A 19,285-nucleotide genomic window follows, 5' to 3' on the forward strand; every position below is an offset into this window, starting at 1 on the left:
CGGCAGGAGCGGCTGAGGAGGGGGGGCCCGGCGTGGCGGCTGAAAGCTTCCCTTCCCCGCAGAGCGAGGTTTCGGTTTCTTGGAGACCCTCCGCGGAGTTTGCTGGCAACGTGTGAGTACGCCCGGCGCCCCGCGTTCCTTTCCCGAGGTGGCGGGGTGAGGGATCGCCCCTCCCCGCCGTGCTGCCGCGGGGCGCTTGGGGCCGGGCAGGGTAGAGCAGCGGGATTTGGTTTCGTTTCGTCCGGCCGCAGGTACAGGGGAGAGGGGATCCTGCCTGCCAGCCCCCACGACGTCTGGGAGTGCATAAAGCCGGTGGCCGGCGGGCCCAGGACCAAGTGGGACCAAAACGTCAAGGACTTCGAGGTGGTCGAAGCCGTCAGCGATGTAAGTTCCTTAAAAGCCGTTCTGGTGCGATTAACGCCGCGTTGCGTTTAGAGGCTTCGGGCCCCGCAAAGCTGTGCCTCAGGAGACGGGCTATGTTATGGGCAGGGACAGCCGCTCTGCCTGGATCAGTCTGACAACACCGGGATTAGGAGTCTTTTTTTTTCTTTTCTTTTCCGTAAATTGCATACGTTCTCTTAACAATAGCTTATCTTTCTGAAAGGACCTACTAATACATTCTTGGCTAAATTCTACATACTTAAAACATGTAAGTGTATAACGTTAAAGATTCCTGTACTATGTTGCTGTTAATGCTGCGAATCAAGCTAAGCATGCTTATTTTTAACAAGCTATTTGTGAGGGAAGAGGAGGTTTAGAGAATACGTAGACTTAGCTAAGCAGTGAAGCTTTCCTATCATCAGCCATTAATTCAGGCCCCATCTTTCACCGTGGCAGCTCAAGACACTCTGCACGTCACGCTCTGCCATTAACTGGCTGACCGACCTTGGGACCCAGCGCTTCGCCCCCGGTGTCTCTGTCACTAAAATAGAGGTGCTGCAACTTGGAGCATTACAGCTGAAGAGGGTTACGTGTGAGCAGTAGTTTCTGCTGCTGTGGTTATACAGTCCAATTTCCTTTTATTTTTAAGTGTGTCAGAACCTTAAAAAGGCATTGGATTTAGATCCCCAAATCTGAAGTGGATGTAGGTGCTCAGAGACAGCCAGGGTGCATAACACAGCCAATCCCAGGAATGTTCGTGGAAGTCCTGAGAAGATTCTTTTTCTTGGGGGAACGTTACAGGTGTTTAGTATTAATTATAAACTTCAACTTTAGGAATGCTGCAACCTGCCACTTGAAATTCATAGACTTTATCAAACTTGCCAGCACTTACCAGTGTGGTAGAAAACTCTGTTTTGGGGAGCCTATCACTACAAGAGCCTCCACAGAGGGGATGGTAGTGTTAAGGTTTCTGCAGTGTAACAAATCTGGTTATCAAGTTGTATCCCATGTGATATGATATAAAGAAGTTATCTTTATCTTTAGTTTCCTGGAAAGGAGAAGCATTTTAACTGTCCTATGAGCATAGATGTGCCAGATTTGCTTTTCAGCATCCCTTGTGGTATCTGTCCTTAAACAGCCTGGAAGCAATGCATTAGCACTCTGTTTTTCTCCATTAAATTGTCCTTCATCAACACACAATAGTGCCTTTTGACTGTGTTGATTTGCATTTAGTTCAACAAAGGGCGTAATAGAACTCCTTGGTATAGTTTAGAAAGTGTAACTGAAAGAGTATCAGAAAGTACAGGGATTTTTCTGCTATACTTTTGAAAGCATCAACTGACAGAACTCTGTTTTGTGATTTCCAGACTGTCTCTATATGCAGAACCACAACTCCTTCAGCTTTCATGAGGATTATTTCACCAAGAGAATTTGTGGATGTGGTACTAATGAAGCAATTTGAAGACGGGACGATGCTGTCTGCTGGTAAGATGCTTGTGTTCTCAATGTGTTCACGTTATGTTAGGAGATAACCAGCAGCTACTGGAAATAAATATAAAATAAAAAATAAATAACATGCTAGTCAGTAGTTGTTGATCTGATCTTGATCAGAAGATAAAATATTAGTGGTCTCTCAACTTTGTTGTTCTCGGAGGATGTATGTCATCTTAACATTCAGGTAATGATGTTATTGTTGGCCTGTGGTTTCTTCTCTTGCTATACGTTTGAGATCAAATAACTGTTTAATTTACTATTAAGTTCTGGGGGTTTTGTTGTTGTTTTTTTTAAGAATTTACAGAACTTTCTAAAATGAGTCCTATTTAGGGTAAATCCTGTTTTAACGGTTTTTTTGGACTGCCTCTAGATTTTGATGAAGCCACTGAATAAATGTACTATTCCTGTATGTGGAAATAATTGTTCTTATGAAACCAAATAATGCTGATTTTTAAGGTGCTGCCACCACGTGGAAGGATGTTTCTTTGTTTTTTCACTCATCCTGTTGTTTACCTTTTACAAGTCAGTGCTTTTATTGCCCCACTGTTCAGCTGTCCCATTTTCCCATCCTGTTCAGGAGTGCCTTGCCAGGAAATTATATACTTGCTAGAGTGCAGCTTCTCAGCAGTCAAGTGGCATGTACCTCTGGGGCATGGATTTGTTGGAAGTAAGGAAGTAACTTGAATGATCTCTCCAGAAGAGCAATGCCCTCACACAACTCCCTCGAAGTGTCTTGCTTGAAGTAACAATTGCTTCTAAATTCAATGCATCTTTGATTTCTCCATTCCGTGGCCAGAGTGGTTCCTTTTAATGGTCTTTTCTGACCACTTGTATGGCACAGCCCCACACTGAAAAAGTTATACTGCCATTCTTCTTAAATATATTCTCATACCATGAGTTTGCTTCCCAGATGGTGCTTTGACTACCAAGGACTCTTTCCCATCTTCTGTGAAAATGACGCTCTTCTTGAATGCTTTTTCTTCTAGCCACCAATGTGGAACACCCGCTGTGTCCTCCTCAACCAAATTTTGTGAGAGGTTTTAATTACCCCTGTGGCTGTTTCTGTATACCTCTTCCAGGGTAAGAAGCAATCTGTTTGAATGTTATGTGTTCTAAAGGCCTTCGCATCCACTGTGTGGGTGTTTATGTGTATATGACCACATGTGATCTGTAGCCTCTTGGCAATGGCATGTTTCTGTCTTCCTTTGACTGGTCATCATTATGACTGAGTGTCCCTTTTGTTCTCTTTTTTGAGCAATGAATTAGCCTCCCTTCATTTCCTTGAGGGAAATCTTTAATGTTACAGAAACCGTCATCATGGTAGGGCTCTCGCTGACCTCTTAAGCAGAGATTTAGCAGAACATACAAGTATGGTCTTAATTTTTGGCAAATGATTATCCAGTTGTTTATTACGTTGCCATAATTTATAAACAGAGTCGTGTACCTAATTAGGGCCTAGTTTAACTGTAATTTGACCTGTGGGGATAGCTACATTCATTGACATTTGGAATTAATGTCTGTTGTTTGTTTAAAGAAAAAAAAAAGTACTTGGAAATATCTATCATCGGACAATACATATGAGAGTCATTGTAAAGTTCTTAATGCTTTTAAACCACTGGCTATAAAATCACTTGCATTGTCTTTGCAGGGAGCCAGACAGGACTCAACTCCTCAGTTTCTTTCAGACTGATCTTGGTGGCTATCTTCCCCAGACGGTGGTGGATTCCTTCTTTCCAGCTAGTATAGCTGGATTTTACAGTAACTTGACCAAAGCTGTTAAGGCATTAAAAGCGTGACAAGACCAATTGCTGACATCACCAGATGAGGGTAGGAAAAAACCTGGCAGCTTGAGGGTAGAAGTAGGAAGTTGGCCTACAGGACTTTTCTACCAGCGAAGACACTTAGGAAAGGTGAAAGGGGAACAATGAATTGAGTAAAGCAGATGTTTAAAACAGCACTTTCTACCTGTCTCTATGCAAAGCAATGCGTTCTTTTCTAATACGATATCCTACATTTTCATAATTAGAAAAATACCACACCAGAGGCTGGAAGAATGCTGGAGGCAGCACTGGTGGCTGTCTGTGGGGAGAAGGCGCACGTACTGGATCTGTTTTCAGCCACACTGTGTCAGTGTCTGTGAGGAGGAGCATTGGTAAAATCCACTTAGCTCTACAGCATTAGCCAGGAGCAAGCCAGCCCTGGTTTGTCTCTGAAGCTCCCTGTAGACGCCTGTGGAACAGGCGTTGCTTCCCCAAAAGAAGAGGTAGCTGTTGTGCTGGCAGCACTTGTAGAGCTGCTGAGATGCTTCAGTGGGTCCAAACCAGCAAATTGTAAAAGCCAGAACAAATTGGGATGTGTGGAGGATCCCACTTGTTTGTTCCAGCAGACTTCAGTACTGATGGTAAATATGCCTTACGTGCTTTTTTTCTAAATCAAGGTCTAGCAGTGCAAATCAATTCATAGGTCTGTGGGTTGGCAAACAGACACTCTTCCTTTCTCCCCTCTGTACCAAAACCAGTGATTTCCACAATGTTGTGAAAGAAACTGCACTGATATAGTGGCAATAAATAAAGAGGATTAAGCACTTTACTTGCCATTTTTTAAATTGCACTTGAGTGTTTTTTGGTCTCTTGTGGTGAGAGGTTTTAACGGGTAAATAATCTTTTCTGTAGCTTAATCTTGACCTGACAGTCCATAAGGACATTGGTTTTTTCTCTAAGACTGGTTTGCCTCACAGCACTATCTTGGGAAACCAGCTTCTGATCTTGTGTGCAATGATGCGTCCAGGTTTAGAAAATACTTAATGGTGCTGGTTACTGCAGGAATGTCAGACATTACTATGGATTACATATAATTACAAAAGGAAAGCTGATTGCTGAATTAGGAATTTAAATGCAGGTTGTGATTTTAATGCTGTAACTCAATTATTTAACAAGGTTAATATGCTCTGCTTTCTGTTGCTGTATTTGTTTTATATTTAGTATAGGGCATGGACTTGCACACAAAGTTTCCCACTGTAAATCTCACCCTATGGAATAGAATTTTCAAGGAATCAGTTTTTAATCTAGTCTCCTGTGTCTACAAAGATGTAAAAAATTGTATGATGTAATAAATGTATTTGTGCTACATCTTGCTGGTTTTCCTGGATCATCCTTTAAAATAGTTCCTCGTGCACCTGCTTTGCCAGCACGGAAATGTAAGAGCCACTTGGACCTCTAGCATCTCTCTGAATTCCAAGCAACAAGGCAGGGAAAAGCCTTCTCTCACATTTACACTCCCCACTAACAGGATAAGTGTGTTTTGGTGAGAGCACTCACTCTCCCAACTTCTTTGCCCTTGGTTGGTCCTTGTTTCCAGTTTAAGATTGCTGCTTTCTGTACATAAGAAGAGTAACAAATTCACTGAGGAGAGATTTGGGCCCTGATAGTTACAGAGGCTCATACGTAACTTATCTGAATGTACTAAAGTTGTTAGGCATGAAGTTAAGTATCTTGGCAAGACTTTGCAGGATTATGATTAATTTAATTAGCAGAAAGGTCAAGGAGCAGAGCTCAAGTCACTACTCATTATTCCTGCAAGTAAAACTTTTGCAGACAATGGGGCTTTTTATTAGCTATTTATTATATATTTAATCTTTTTTTAATTGCTCTGAGCAAGAAAGGTCTTCCTTGAAATAATTTAAGGATCCTTTTTCTGAGTGCTCAACACATTCTATGCAGCAGGAATTAAAAGCCCTTAACATTCAGCTTTCTGTGCTGCCAAACTGGAGATGGAAATGTCTTGGCAAAGATCATCGTGTAAGGTCTTGGAGGACTCCCCAGTGAGATGTGCTGCCTGTCACACAGCATGTTTTGGCTACTTTTGATCCTGGCAAATGCCAGGAAATGCAGAGGCATGCAAAAACTGAGAAGCTTTGGAGTTGAAGTGAGAAGAGCACCTCTGGAAAAGAACGAGATCAAACCTGTCTTGGTGGTTCTATATCAGTTCTTAAATTGATGAAATTAAATAGCTGTTTCAGGTGAGGACACCTTCAGCAGATGGCATTGAAGTAATTGAGGCATTCTGTGCCATGGCTGTAGCTAGTCCAGTCTCTGTTGTTACAAAGTTACGCAGCTGACCAAAAAGTGTGATCTGTCTTTTACAGGAAATAGCTTTAACAGTACTAGAGAGTTCAGGCCTGCTTTTCTGTACAGAAATCATTAATATTTTTCCTATATTGGTGGTATGGGCAAGTGGTTGAAAAATCTTAGAATTTTTTATATGCACCAGGCCTTTACTGAGATTTGTTAAGCCTAAGCCAATAATGCAGATTAAGTTAAATACAGGAAATTCTACAAAAAAAACCCCTGAAATATTCAGAGTGTTTCATGTAGGTACCAGTTAAAACAATGTACAAAAAGATTCCCTCTCACATTTTTCTCCTATTTTGGTTGCTACCCGATTCGTAGAAACTTTGTTTTAGGATTGTTTGGTTTGTTTTTGGAAAAGACAACTTAATTGGGAAGGGGTTTGGAAGCATAGGGGCAGATGGCTTGTCAAGAACATTCTTTCAAGGATTAACATAGAGTTGACTTGTGAGGAAAGGCTAAAGCAAGTTATGTGCCTGTATGCAACTAATACCTTCTGCTGTCTGTCCTACTTCCCTTTCTCTCAATTGCTATTTCTGTGACAATGCGTTAAGTGCATGGAAAATAACTTCTGAACTCCTGCAGTTTATGGTTTGGTGACATTAAGTGACCAAAGAAGGGTGCAGCAAAGTCCCGACTGTGGGAAGGTGAGCAGCTAAGGACAGTAATCAGTGCAGCCATCTGGCTTTCAGCTGGTGAGTCGCTACTTCCATCCTGATGTTGCTTCTCTTCCTTTAGCGAAGTGGGTCAGAGAAGACCAAATGGGTGCACAAGACCATCTTACCATAGATACACATGCTGCTGCTGGTAGAATTCCATACAATGCTTAGAGAGCGCTGCCAGAATGCTGATAACAGCATTTCAAGCTGTAGGTTTGTCTCCAAGTTATTTAGTGTTTCCAGAATAAACGTTTGGATTCAGAACTTCTCATTCCCAAATACTCTCACTGGTACTTTCCCTTACAAAATTAACACAACAACATTTCAAAAAATACGTGTGGTGACCTGGTTCTGAATGGCCTTGTTACTCTCCTGCTGTAGTCCTCTTGAGACCTCTGGCCAGAGGAAGGTTAGTGAAACCTCTGCTGTATTACCCTCAGCTTCCTGCCTCACCCTTGCAATACCATGAGACACTCCTTTCCACTGCAGCCTGTGTTTGCCTGCTGGAGTTGAGATGGCTCTGTCAACTACTAGTAGTTACCTTGAAAGGTTTGGGCTGTCCTGGATGTTGTGTGGTTTGAACAGAAAAGCTGGAGTTTTCCAGGGCATGTTGTTGTTTTGACACACAAAGTTGTATCCCCCTTTCTCTGCTCCTTACATATTCTCTAAGGCTTTACACGTTCTTTAAGGCAGTGTTTAGTTGTAGGCTTGTAGACACATTTCTTCCTGGGAAGGTAAGGTAGGGAGCAAGACTTGAAGAGTAGGACTGAAAACTTAGCACAGAATGTGCTTCTGATACTTGTTACGTTAATGGCTTAAAATAGGAGAGTACTATAGCTGTGACGTATTTTATTACAACCAGTATATTATTAATAAAGTCATTTTATAATTCTACACTTTTTAACATCTGTTTCTGAATGTTGAAATAAGTCATGCACATTTTATGCACATCTTATTTTATCATAGATAGCTTGCTCTGTAAGTGGCAGTAAGATCATGTGTATGTACTTTTCATATGCGCTTTCTGAGTATCTTGCTGTGCTAGCCAAATGGCTGCAAGTAATAAAATCCTTTTTTGTTTGTAATATTGACAGTAGTCTATTTCCTCCTCTTACAAAGTTTCAGATGACTTGGTGGTAACAGAGCTCGGATTCTTTCTCTTGATGATAGCTGTGATGGGCCCCTCAGGTAATGCCTTGATTATATTCCATGCTTCAAAACGAGTCAGTCCTTGCATGGCAGTTGTGTGCACTTGTAATAGCTCATCACCAGGCTGAACAGGGCCGCTTTGTTCTAATGCAGTCCCTGGAGAAAGAAAGAAAATTAATTTCCTTTAATTCTTTGTGTGGAGGAGACTTTAACATATTTTTCACTTATTGAGGATCACTAGCATGTTTGGTATAAACCACCTGGTCTCAGCAAACGACAAATTACTGGCACTGCAAAGGAGAATGCTGCATTTACAAAAATACCATTTTCATGGGTATAAATCAGCAGCCAGTTATGAACTGCACACATTTGCATCAGCTAAGGACCTGCTGTGTATGCATTTAAGTGTGTTTACCTTTAAATATCCTGTTGATGATGATGGGTTTATCTCCATGAATAGAGCCCTTCCCTCCTTCCAAACTGAATCCTAAACCGGCAGGTGTTTTTTCTAGAGTTACAGTGCAGATTGTATCTTCAGTTGCTGGAAACAAACAGAAAGTTAGCAGATGGGCACCACATAGTCTGAAAAGCTAAAACATCTGTTACAAAAAATGAACTTCTGTTTTGTTTGCAAAGGCACCATAAACTGCGAAATGAAGGAGAAAACTACGACTTCCAATTCCTCTTTTTGTCATTGTAAGGCCCTCTGGGAAGCAGGGGAGAGGAAGTTGTGTTTGAGTTCATGGCAGAATGGAAATATAAGGATGAAAGCTGGTGACATTTACTAGAATTAGAAAAATCTGTTCAATGAACAAAATTTAAGGTAAACACATTTGACTTTATGTTAGTTATGAAATTATCATCTACAAAGCTGCTAATGTTTATTTGCAGTATATAAATAAAGCTACATATCTCCAGATCATGCTTTAGAAAAAAAACCCATGAAAATATCTTAGGGTTCTGCAAAAATCTGATATTGCTATGTTTCAGATGTAGCCACCTGCTATATCAAACAATAGCACATTGTTTGTTCAAACTGAAATTCTCTTTCACAGAGGAAAAGTCTTGTAAACTAGAATCTAATAATATTAGAATAAAGAATCACTGTTCACTGAGTTGTCATTATTTATACCTTCAATTAGATGTGTTACTACAATAATCTTTGTATGTCCACAGAAATTCATACAGATGATCACATTCGTTTTTTTCAGAAGGTTCCTTTATTTTAGAAATCCATTAATTCTTTCTCTTTCCAACAAAGTTATTCCAAATGTATGTTTCAGGAATATTTTATTAACTATGCTCTCTTTAATCATGGTTCTCAGATTTACACAGCCAATGCTGAGCTGCTTTATGAACACATGGATTTCAGGTGATGAATAAAGACTTAGCAGGTGGGGGCTGCAAGGTAATGTCACTGAACTTACTCACCAGACTCTTGTGAGACATCACTTGCTACTGAAGATGTACTAGAGCCAGTTGAAACATTGAGGGGTTTTTCTGCATCTTTAGCTTTTCTAGTGACAACGACAGCTTGTCTGGGTTGTCGAGCCTGTCGCATGATTGCTGAGGCATCATTGTGAGTTGCACCTTTAAGAGACTTTCCATTAATGGATAGTACTTCATCTCCTTTCTGAATAGTTCCTTCCTGAGATGCTAGTCCATTGGGAAACACTTTGTGAACCTATTGAAGAGCCCAGTCACCACACACACAAGGAAAGAGGAAAAAAATGACAAAACACTATATCACTCAGTTAATACTTTTCACCATGTGCGTTTTCCATTCTGTGCCAGGAACAAGTTGCTTCTAGCATGTTTCAGGACTGAGGGCTGAATAAATTTGTACAGAGAAGTTCTTCTGTGCACAGCCCTCCTCAAGCAGCTAGGCAATCTGTTTAGCCCCAGTATCAGATGGCCAAAGCCTTGCTACCCATGGTACATACCTTGCCTGTGCTACTTCCTGACCCTCTCACTGGTCTGCTAGTGGGAGGAAGAAGGCGTGAGGCCAGTCTCTAGCTTCCAGACCCCTTCTGTGTCTACGTGCTCACGTCATTCCTCCTGACCACCCTGTATGGTCTTCTCTAAGCATGTGAATAAGTATTGGTTACTTCCTGCTGAGGGCTGTGTGTTGTTCTGCCTTGGCTTTCAGAGCTGTTGGGGAGTATGGTGCCCAAGGAAAGAGGACTGCCCACCACCTGGAGAGGGCATCTCTATGCAGAAGGCTCTGTTTTCACCCATTAAGACCATGATTCTTCTGACTCTATCAGTACAGCTGCCTACTTTGAATATGCCAAAAGCCAACCTCTGTAGTAGAAAACCAGTAAGTTATATATTTTTAGAAAGAGTAGTTGTTTTTGGAGTAGTTCTTAAGAAAGATGCTACTTACTGTTATCACTTTGTTTTCTAGATCAATGCCCCCTGCCAGGCTGAATCCAAGCCCAGTATCTTCTTCTTTATGCAAAATTGTAACATGAATATCATCAAATTCCTAGGCAGAGAAAGAAATGAAGTCAAGAACTTCCCAATAGATATGTCAAGATGATTGGAAAATCAGCATGTTTTCTTTTTGCCCATTGTGCATTTTATAATGAGACTTAGTGGCATAAGCATAATACAGAGATGTGTTTAGTATTTGGTTTTGATCAAATTTACCTATCAATTACCTATTTTATAAAATGCTATTCTGTGTCTAAAGTTGTTCTGTTTTGGTAAACAGGTTATCAGTTGGATCTGGACCATAAATTGAATTATATTAAAGAGTATAGATAACATGTACTGTAGAAAAAGAAAACATTGCTGAATCGTGTTAGAGGACCTTTTCATTGAAAAAGTGGAAAAATAATTTGGCATGCAACTTGCATGGATACAAGTGTCACAGCTTAAAAATTGCTTCTCATTCTTATTTTCATTTTTTAACAATATTCTACTAACAGGTAAAGTAAGCTGTCTCTGACTGTATTATCCCAAAGATGAGTTTGTATAGGGCAACAACTCCTGTTTAACTTAGTTTCCTAGGAAACACAGCTTTCTTGACCACAATTTCACAATTACGTTCAGTATGTGAGCAATTGTAGTTGCATCTTTTGATACTGTGTCTTGTTTCCTTCCACAACTGAATCCACCAGCCAGCTGCAACCAGGCAGAGGGTATGTGCTTCTCAGAGGTTGTCCTGAAAATTCCATGAAAATAGACAACTTGATGCGAGAGGCTAATGTCCCATTGAGGGCAACGATGCAACATAGCTTTTACTGCTAATCATACCAAAAATATCAACATGGGATGTTGACGAGAAACACAAATTTATACAAAATTTGGCTTCCATAAATTCTGCCTGTCAAACTGCTTTTTGTTTGCAACATACTAGCAAAGTTTGATGTAGTCAGTAAGAATTTGTCTCTGACATGAGGATATGTCTACCTAGTATTCTGATAGGCAGACATGAATTCGCTACCTGTGCTCCATGCAGTACAGACACAAACCAGGACTAACCTGGGAGACATGCCACTGCAGTTAGCTAAGAGGCAAAAACTGTATTAGCTTAGCCTCACTGATGTGTTAATGCAGTTATGCTGCTTTTAAACAGCTTGGAGTGTCTTTAACACAGCAAGCACGTAGCTGCTAGCAGAAGCTGAACTATTTTCAGTGCAGAGCTCTGGATGTTATCTGCTTTTTCTGAGTGTGAGCGGTCTTCAGAAGTCTTTATAGTTCTGAATTGCACACGTTTAACCTTGATTTTGACTTATTCTGAGCTTTATTGCAATTCTAGATTAATCCAGCAAGACTAAAGGTTGCTCAATATCCCAAAAATGAGGCATTGGGTGTCTCAGACTGGTAACCCAAATAAAAAGAAAGGTCTCCAAAATTTCATTGCATACTTCTAAATACACTTACCTTACCTGCTGAATAACTGTTATCCCATTAGCTAAATGGGTATTACTCTTGCTTAGTTATCTTTGAAGACTTCTTCAAGATTTTTGATCAAAAGAGCTAAACATTGCTACTGCTAAATATCAAGATGACTGTTTTATTTGTTATAATATCAGGTTGAAAGGATTTAACCAGGTGCATTCACTCCACAGCTTTCTGAAAATCATGCACAAAAAGAAAAAGCCAATTTACCTTTAAGGTTGCTTCGTCTAGCGATTTGACTTCCTCTATAAGCTTTGCTAACTCTTCAGGGGAAAGCAGAGAGATTACAGACTGCCCTGACACACCAGATACTTGAGGTGAGCCGCGTTCCTGTTTCTCTTCCTCTTTCTCATTGTCTGCTAGGCCCACAGTATATTCTCTCAACTCTGAGAGGCTGTCCCATTGTGACAAGAATAAAAAAGAAACATCGAGTTATGAAAGAACATACCCACAAAAGCATAGCACAGACAATTTTTGAGCAGTCATCTTCTGATCTTATTAGCATTTAATTGGGGTGGTACCTCCTATAATAATAAGTATTACAAATACATACAAATGTAAATTAATCATGTTAGCCTAACAGAAGTAGGAGCCATCACATAAAAGAGTAGGAATAATCTCTTGGCCCCAGGCAAAAACAGATTTAAATCTCCTTTGTCATGGAGGTGCTAGAAATATTCCTCCTTAACCAAGAAGGAGTTTGAAATGTACCTAAGCTTATATAGTACAAATTAAAAACAAGTGTAACAGTCATGTGAGTCATTTGACCTTTGCTCTAAAAAGTTCTTAACTTGGTGTGTACTTTACTATTGTTTGCTACTACCTTAGAATGTTAATCTGTCAGTGGATCAGCACAGATGCTCACCAATGCTGATCTGTAAACCTGATTTTTAAATATGGTATCTTACTTTAGTGAAAACCCAGTGTCCAGGTGATGATTCTCACTTGCGGGTAAAAGAGAGGTCCCATCCTCCTCCACAGAGGACTGAGACAATGTGTCTAGAGTTTCCCATGCGCTGTTTCCAGAAGAGGCTGGAGACTGAGGAAGGCAAAGCAAAGATTTCATTAAAGCAGATGACACCTGGCTACTGATGGAATAGATTTTGCTACACTTTTCATCATATGGTTTCATCATCTCACAAGACTGGGTGGCAGTAAGTGGGAAGCTTCGTGATCTTAGGCTGTGTGCTTTTGCTACCGATACAAGATGGGAAGTTGCAATGGCTTCTGTAGTTAAGAGACCTGAGGAATTTTCAGTGTTGGTGGTGGTGCTTTTCTCTGAGCTAGCCACAAGGACCTCCCTGGGAGAGGAAGATCTATCCAGGCTCTTTGTACCCATGACCACAGGTGACTGTTGTTGGCTAGCTTCACAGAGTTGGAGAAAGGCTTGGTTTAAATGGGCTGGAGCCGCTTCTGACCCTGTTGCAGTGGCAGAGTGTTCTTTCTGGACTGATGGTTTCAAGCTAAATCTTTGGCGTATTTTTTCAGGTGACTGCGGAGCACTGAAGGATTCAAATGAGCTTATTCTTTGTTTTATTGATGATCCCCTAGGAGAGACACGGGATAAGCTGGATTGCAGTTCTTTCCTGGAAATACTCTCAAGGTCAGGAGGGCTTCGATCTGCCTGCGTTTTTAGATCTGAATTTGCTTTCCTCAATCCTTTCAGACTTTGGCGAAACCAGGCTGGCTTAGGTGCAACGGGAGGACCCTTTTTCACACTGTCATTTCCATCTGATTTTAGCACTTTTGAACCACCTATTTCCAATTCTGATTTCTTCAGAACTGTCTCTGAGCTGCTTCGATTTTGATTCTCTTTGTTTTTACAGATGTCAGGTTGCAAATCTAGGTGGACGCTGTCTTCTGTCATGGTAGGATTAAATAAGCTTTTTATGCAGTCGGAAATTTTAACCCAAGGGTCTTCTGTTGTTGTATCAAGACTATAATCTACCCGTGCTTGTCTTTTAAGTATAGGTCTTTGTATTGATGAAAGCGGATTCCCTGTATTAGAGAAACATTGATTATACACAAGCCTCCTTCTACTTCTCCATCCCTTATCTAAGCATTGTTCTTAATTAATTAAATTTGAATTTCATTCAAGCCTCCAATAGGTTTTTTTTAAGTTTCTAAAAAGTTTAAACTTTTTTAAAATGCACAACTCTTGATCTACAAGTTCCAATTCCTGACACTGAAATTAACTGAAAAACAAGGCTCTTCCATGCTTATGTACAATATCCCTTGTCTAAAGGGCATGCAACTTCTAAAGTTAACCTGAAATTCTGGGGTGCTGAAGTAATAATATAGGCTATAGCAGCTAAAATAGAAGGCTAAAATTGCAATGTTGTTTGCAGACTTGTGAAAAAGCTGATGTTACAGTAAATTCTTTAAAAAAAAAATCATTTTTCTTTCCTACATTTAAAAGTATATCCCACTGTAAAAAGACTCTCCAATGAAGATCTTTGATTAATATTTATGCTTCCTTAAATTTGTGTAGGCATTTCCAGTTGTATTTTTCTAGTAAATAAAACTTAATTCTAATATAGGAATATTTTTTACATCACAGACTGATAAAGCATTTCAATGTTAGAGCTGAACGGCAGCAAACTTATGCTTGTGCAGCTGCACAGTTACTGTTATCAGCTTCAGTGTAACTAATTTTTTTTTAGGCATCATTATTTTTTTAATAATCTGAGCCAGAAGTTACAGAATTATGTAACTGTTCAGGCTGTAAGAGACCTCTTGAGATTTTCTACTTCCCTTAACACTAAGTTTCCTTAATTCTAACTAGCATAACAAAATACTAACTTATTATCAGTAGTTTGTACCATTGCAACACTTGAGCCTTGAAACCATGCATAAAAATGTCCTTTAGAAATGCTAAAACTAACCTTTAATATCAAATCTTCAATACAAATAAGCAGTTTCATCTGAAGAAATACAGCAGTAGTGCGTACCTGTCCATTAACACTTTTTTCACAATAAATCATCTATTATGCTTCTTTTGATGTAGTTTCCCTTTTTTCAAAGATTAATCAATAATTTGAAATTGCACCTGTCACCCCAAAATTTACAGATATGAGTTGAAGTCTACATTTAAAGAGAAAGGTGAAGTCAGCTTGATACCTATTTTGGAATCCAAACTAAATGCTAGGTTTAGCTGCAAAAATCGTCCATGGAATTAAACATACCTAAGTTTGCTTTTCTTTCTTGATCTCTGCCCACTGGAACAGCAGTTATGTGTTCAGTATCATATGCTGTAGGAGAAGTGGTAAAGACACTGTGGGTTACATCAGTTTGATGTCCCTCTAGCATTGGTTCTCCAACTTCCTGCTGAACAAACAGGAAATAGAAGTGTGTCAGAATGTAATTATACAAACCACACTATATATGAATCTGAAAAAAACTGCCACCATATTTTCATTTGTTTTTGATCTGAAAAGAAATATTGAATAGAAATCAAGCTTTCACTTCTGCTTGGGATGTAATCTTCATAGGACTTAATTTATTCTATATTTCAAGAGTGCTGGCATGATATTTTATGGTTACACTTGTAAACAGACTGTGAAAATCTGCAATTAACATCTCAAAAATTTACTAATAAACTTTATAATAAACTAAAAGACTGCCTACTATAATTTTAACTTTTTGTAAAATCAGCCATTCAGTAGACTTTTGCAAACCAGTCAAGCAAATTTCCTCTAACTTCATATTAAAGTCTTTTTCCTGTTGAAGCCTTTTGCCCTTAAGCACAAGCTAGACAAGCTAAATCGTCATTGGGTGAGAAACATAAAGTTAGAGTATTAGTTTGAGGTTGTGGTAAATGCCACACTCAACATCATTAACACATGCTCTGGAATTACTTGATTCCTTTGTAGCCAATGATACCAAGTTATCCTCTGCTCTGCTATGACACCAGAAGTGCTCTCTGCTATGTACTTAAGCTTCAGGTTTACTAATAGGAACCAAAACCAAGCAGGACAGAAAGTGAAGGTCTAGAAAAAAATGAGATTGTCCTGACAAAATCAGTAATTGAACAATTTCTTAGCTTTTCTGTAACGGGCTCGTGTTTGTTATGCAACTTTCTTATTCTAGGAAAGCCTTTCTCCATCCTCTGCCAGCTAAGGTCCTTCTTGAAAGTTGCACTTGTGTTCTGTTGCTGTTAGACGCAGGCATCAGATGTTCGGTAAGTGAGTGGCCAATCTGGAAGCACTATGAACACACAGTTTGATCTGACTCTTTACTGATCCAGTTACACCTACCTTTTGACTGATGCAGCTTAAAGCACAGTTGAAAATATTAGTTAAGCATTCTTGGTTATGAAAAAGCAACCTTACAGTCTACAGAATCCCCATATAAAACTGTGGTATACAGGCCTCAAACTGACTGATACAAAATGTTTGGGGAGTACGGGTTAAACACAAATAATTTTAAAAAGCAATGACAAAGCCTTCTCTTAATGATCTGAAACACATGCTGACAAGAAAGCCTCTCTCCTGGGGACTTAAAGGAGCTATTGCCCTCAGATATACAGACTGTGTTACTAGAGGAAGTTATCTTCATTAACACAGCTTGACTTTTCATGGACTTTATTGATCTTAATGTGGTTTTTTTTCTCCTTATCATTTAGAATAACCGAGTACTGAAGAATAGTAAGTTGCATGCAGTGATAAGTTCAACAAGTACTTACTTCCCTGAATTTTAATTCTGAAAGATTTTCTAGTAGCTATTGATGAATATGTTTCTACTGCTCTCTTCTTAGGGGATGGTAAGAGTGATCTTACATGAGGTGTTGAATTGAAACTGTCTTGGATATTAACATTATAGGTGGACTTCAGTCTGAGCTGTATCATTTTATTTTGATCTCTGCAGCTTGGGAACAGGTTTGGGTTTTTTTGTGGGTTTTTTTTTGCATTGCATTGAGATCTGTTTGTTTCTGCTGGCATATTACTAAACTGAGGGGAAAGAAGTTTCATTTTTAAACAAACCACAACTTTGTTTCAACATGCAGCTCTCACAATCTCTCACACTCATGCAGATGTGAAATACTGTCTTTCTGTTCCATCTTAGATGAGAGAGGGAACTGAAATGTAGTAACATACAAATATATAGTCAGTTTTCAAATACTGTAGCTCATCAACAAATATATATGTGCCTCGCAATCTAAATTAGTTTAGTACCTCCTGGTCTCAAGAAATGTATATGAGCCCGAGATTACCTGCTGTACATAACGTTAGTGCTTTCTTCCAATAAAAATCCACTACTGAAACAAGGAAATTTTTTCATGACTTCTTTACTTCATAAATTATTTGACTCTGAGTGTTGAGGTTAGGGTCAACCGTACCAAGCTGATATCAGAGGCTGTGAAAACTCCTGTAGTCCCAGCCCAGAGCACATTGCTGTTCCAGTCGTACTGGAACCAGAAAGTGCTCAATACCACCAGTGGCAAGTGTTCACAAGGAATGACAGTGAGGGACTCAAATTTATTCTCACTGCTGCTCTCATTGGGATTTTAACTCAGATTCCTTGATATGGAAGAAAATTCCCTTTAGACACTTCTCTGCCTTCTGACCGTAGTTTGAACATCACATTTTGAACAAAACTGGCTTCACTAAGATACATATGTTATTTTGAAAACAGGAGAGCCTCATCCCCTTCCCCCGGTCCTCACATATGTATTCACACTTTCTCATTCTTCCCTGCCCTTCTTCCTGCCATTATATAAAGTCACTTTGCCTTTCTCCTTCCCCTGCCTCACAAATATGCAAACACAAGAAAAATTTTGCAAATTTTGCTTTACCTGAATGCTTGCAGGAGGTGATACAGCCACTTCTGATACAAGCTTTTCTCTTCTCTCTGCATTACGCTGGTCATTACATGTACAGTCCTGCTTAAAATATTTCCTTGGTGGAGGTTTGGGCTTTGATGATTTAGGTTTTCTAACGAGGATCTCTGAGGATTTCTTAGTGTTTTGCAAGGGTCGACCTCCCTCACTACAAGTAGGAGGGGAACTTCTCTCTGAATTATTACCAGACAATGAGTACAGCAGGCCAGGTTGTCTGGTAATTGGTACATCAATGCTATGTACTCTTGCTTTCAAGTCAGCCAGTTGGTATGCAGCACCATTACTACATGAGGACCTAGGGTTGTAGCTGCTGTCACTGCTGGAGCGGGTCATTAGCTTCTGTGTCCTGCGGCTGCAATGAGCAGCATTCCTTTCAATATGCTTTTCACATGGGTGTCTTCCGTGCCAGCTCATTTCTAGTTTTTTAACACCTGTATCAGGAACATGTTCAAAATGTCTTTTCAGTTACATGCAAAGTGCTCACTTCTAAGATTCAGTCGATTGAATTTGCAGCTAAATACCATCGTTGGTTGATGCAAAGGTATGATTTATGCATTAAAGGCTTGTAGGTTGACAAGTCAACAGTTAACATTCTTGGACAGTAAAATAATGTTACATTTTCCCTATATATATATATAACTCAGCAGTATAGTTTTCCTGATGATGATTCTGTTACCTTTGGCCCTTTAAGAGAAATGGGGACACTAAAAGGAGTATCATTGCAATATGTTACCGTAGGAGGACGTCATACCTGGACTGGGCAAATAGCTCTAACCGTGATTGCATATGCATTTCCAAGGGGGATTAACAAGCTATTTGTCCTCAGGACATCACCTGCATTGTGCAGTTCCTTGCTATCATAGTCCTGTCTGCTACTAACAGGTGTTTGAAAAGCTTTGAGCGGAGGTTATGAATTGGAAAGGCTGAGCAACAGCGGGAGGAAGTTTGCACAAAAATTTTTGCTGGCAATCAGACAGGTGTGGTCTTTTCTCATCACTCTGGTAACATATCTTAGGAGGCAAGTTAGGAGCACTGTCCTTTTTGCTCTGGGTTACTTGACTGTTACCAAGGATTCTAATACAGCGTGTACTCATCCTATGTATCTTTTAAGTCAAAATTACCATGTCTCAGTGAATGCACTTACTCCCTTACCTTCAGTACTCCATTGGTGTCTCTCCTTTCCAAGTCTGTTGCTTTCCACAGCTTGTGCAACAGCTTCTTTTAGCTGTTGCTCAGACACCTAGGAAATATCATGCCATTATACTCTCATGAGATTTCTGTGGGGTGATGAGTAACATTTAAACATTTATTCCTTTCACAAAGATTTCGAAGTCCTGCAAGTCCTCTAATGGAAATGAATAGACATAGTTATACCACACATCAGTTAAATTTAAAGCTAAGTAATGGCATACTATTATATTTGTATATTCCAGTATAGGTGAAGTATATCTATGTATGTCCTGTTTATATTGGTTGTTTAGATAAAATGGGATCTTTCAAAGATAAATGTTCTTTTGCATATTTCACTAGAAGTGGAGTTCTGGATTTACTAGTATAAGATAATTTAATACCGTGGTTTTATGATAATTAATGCAACAATTTAAACCTGATAATCATTTATACAGTATTTGGTGTTAGGAATGATTTTGTAGAAAAACCTTGCAAGAATAAAATATTTTACTTTAATATTAATTTAATTGTAAATATTGGCTGGGCAAGGCCTGAAT

General features: G+C 39.5%; 2 protein-coding genes across 2 annotated transcripts in view; one reads left to right on the forward strand and one right to left on the reverse strand.

Annotated features, from left to right (window-relative positions):
* Positions 1 to 3,785, forward strand: part of STARD5 (StAR-related lipid transfer (START) domain containing 5) — a 4,041-nt gene extending 256 nt beyond the window's left edge. Inside the window, exons 2-6 of the mRNA XM_010572294.1 lie at positions 7 to 112; positions 252 to 384; positions 1,749 to 1,866; positions 2,862 to 2,955; positions 3,524 to 3,785. Coding sequence (XP_010570596.1) covers positions 7 to 112; positions 252 to 384; positions 1,749 to 1,866; positions 2,862 to 2,955; positions 3,524 to 3,671 — 599 coding nt within the window. The 3' untranslated portion in view covers positions 3,672 to 3,785. The remainder of the gene's footprint in view (positions 1 to 6; positions 113 to 251; positions 385 to 1,748; positions 1,867 to 2,861; positions 2,956 to 3,523) is intronic.
* Positions 3,786 to 7,495: 3,710 nt separating this feature from the next.
* The window catches only part of IL16 (interleukin 16), a 37,489-nt gene continuing 25,699 nt past the window's right edge, over positions 7,496 to 19,285 (reverse strand). The window contains exons 13-21 of the mRNA XM_010571935.1: positions 18,711 to 18,798; positions 17,514 to 17,989; positions 14,905 to 15,043; positions 12,628 to 13,717; positions 11,930 to 12,113; positions 10,197 to 10,298; positions 9,242 to 9,494; positions 8,226 to 8,351; positions 7,496 to 7,966 (exon numbers count right to left, since the gene is read on the reverse strand). Of these exons, the coding sequence (XP_010570237.1) occupies positions 7,773 to 7,966; positions 8,226 to 8,351; positions 9,242 to 9,494; positions 10,197 to 10,298; positions 11,930 to 12,113; positions 12,628 to 13,717; positions 14,905 to 15,043; positions 17,514 to 17,989; positions 18,711 to 18,798 (2,652 nt within the window). The 3' untranslated portion in view covers positions 7,496 to 7,772. The remainder of the gene's footprint in view (positions 7,967 to 8,225; positions 8,352 to 9,241; positions 9,495 to 10,196; positions 10,299 to 11,929; positions 12,114 to 12,627; positions 13,718 to 14,904; positions 15,044 to 17,513; positions 17,990 to 18,710; positions 18,799 to 19,285) is intronic.

This window comes from Haliaeetus leucocephalus, unplaced genomic scaffold (genome assembly GCF_000737465.1).
Source record: "Haliaeetus leucocephalus isolate CR32 unplaced genomic scaffold, Haliaeetus_leucocephalus-4.0 Scaffold339, whole genome shotgun sequence".
Classification (NCBI taxonomy): Eukaryota; Metazoa; Chordata; class Aves; order Accipitriformes; family Accipitridae; genus Haliaeetus; species Haliaeetus leucocephalus.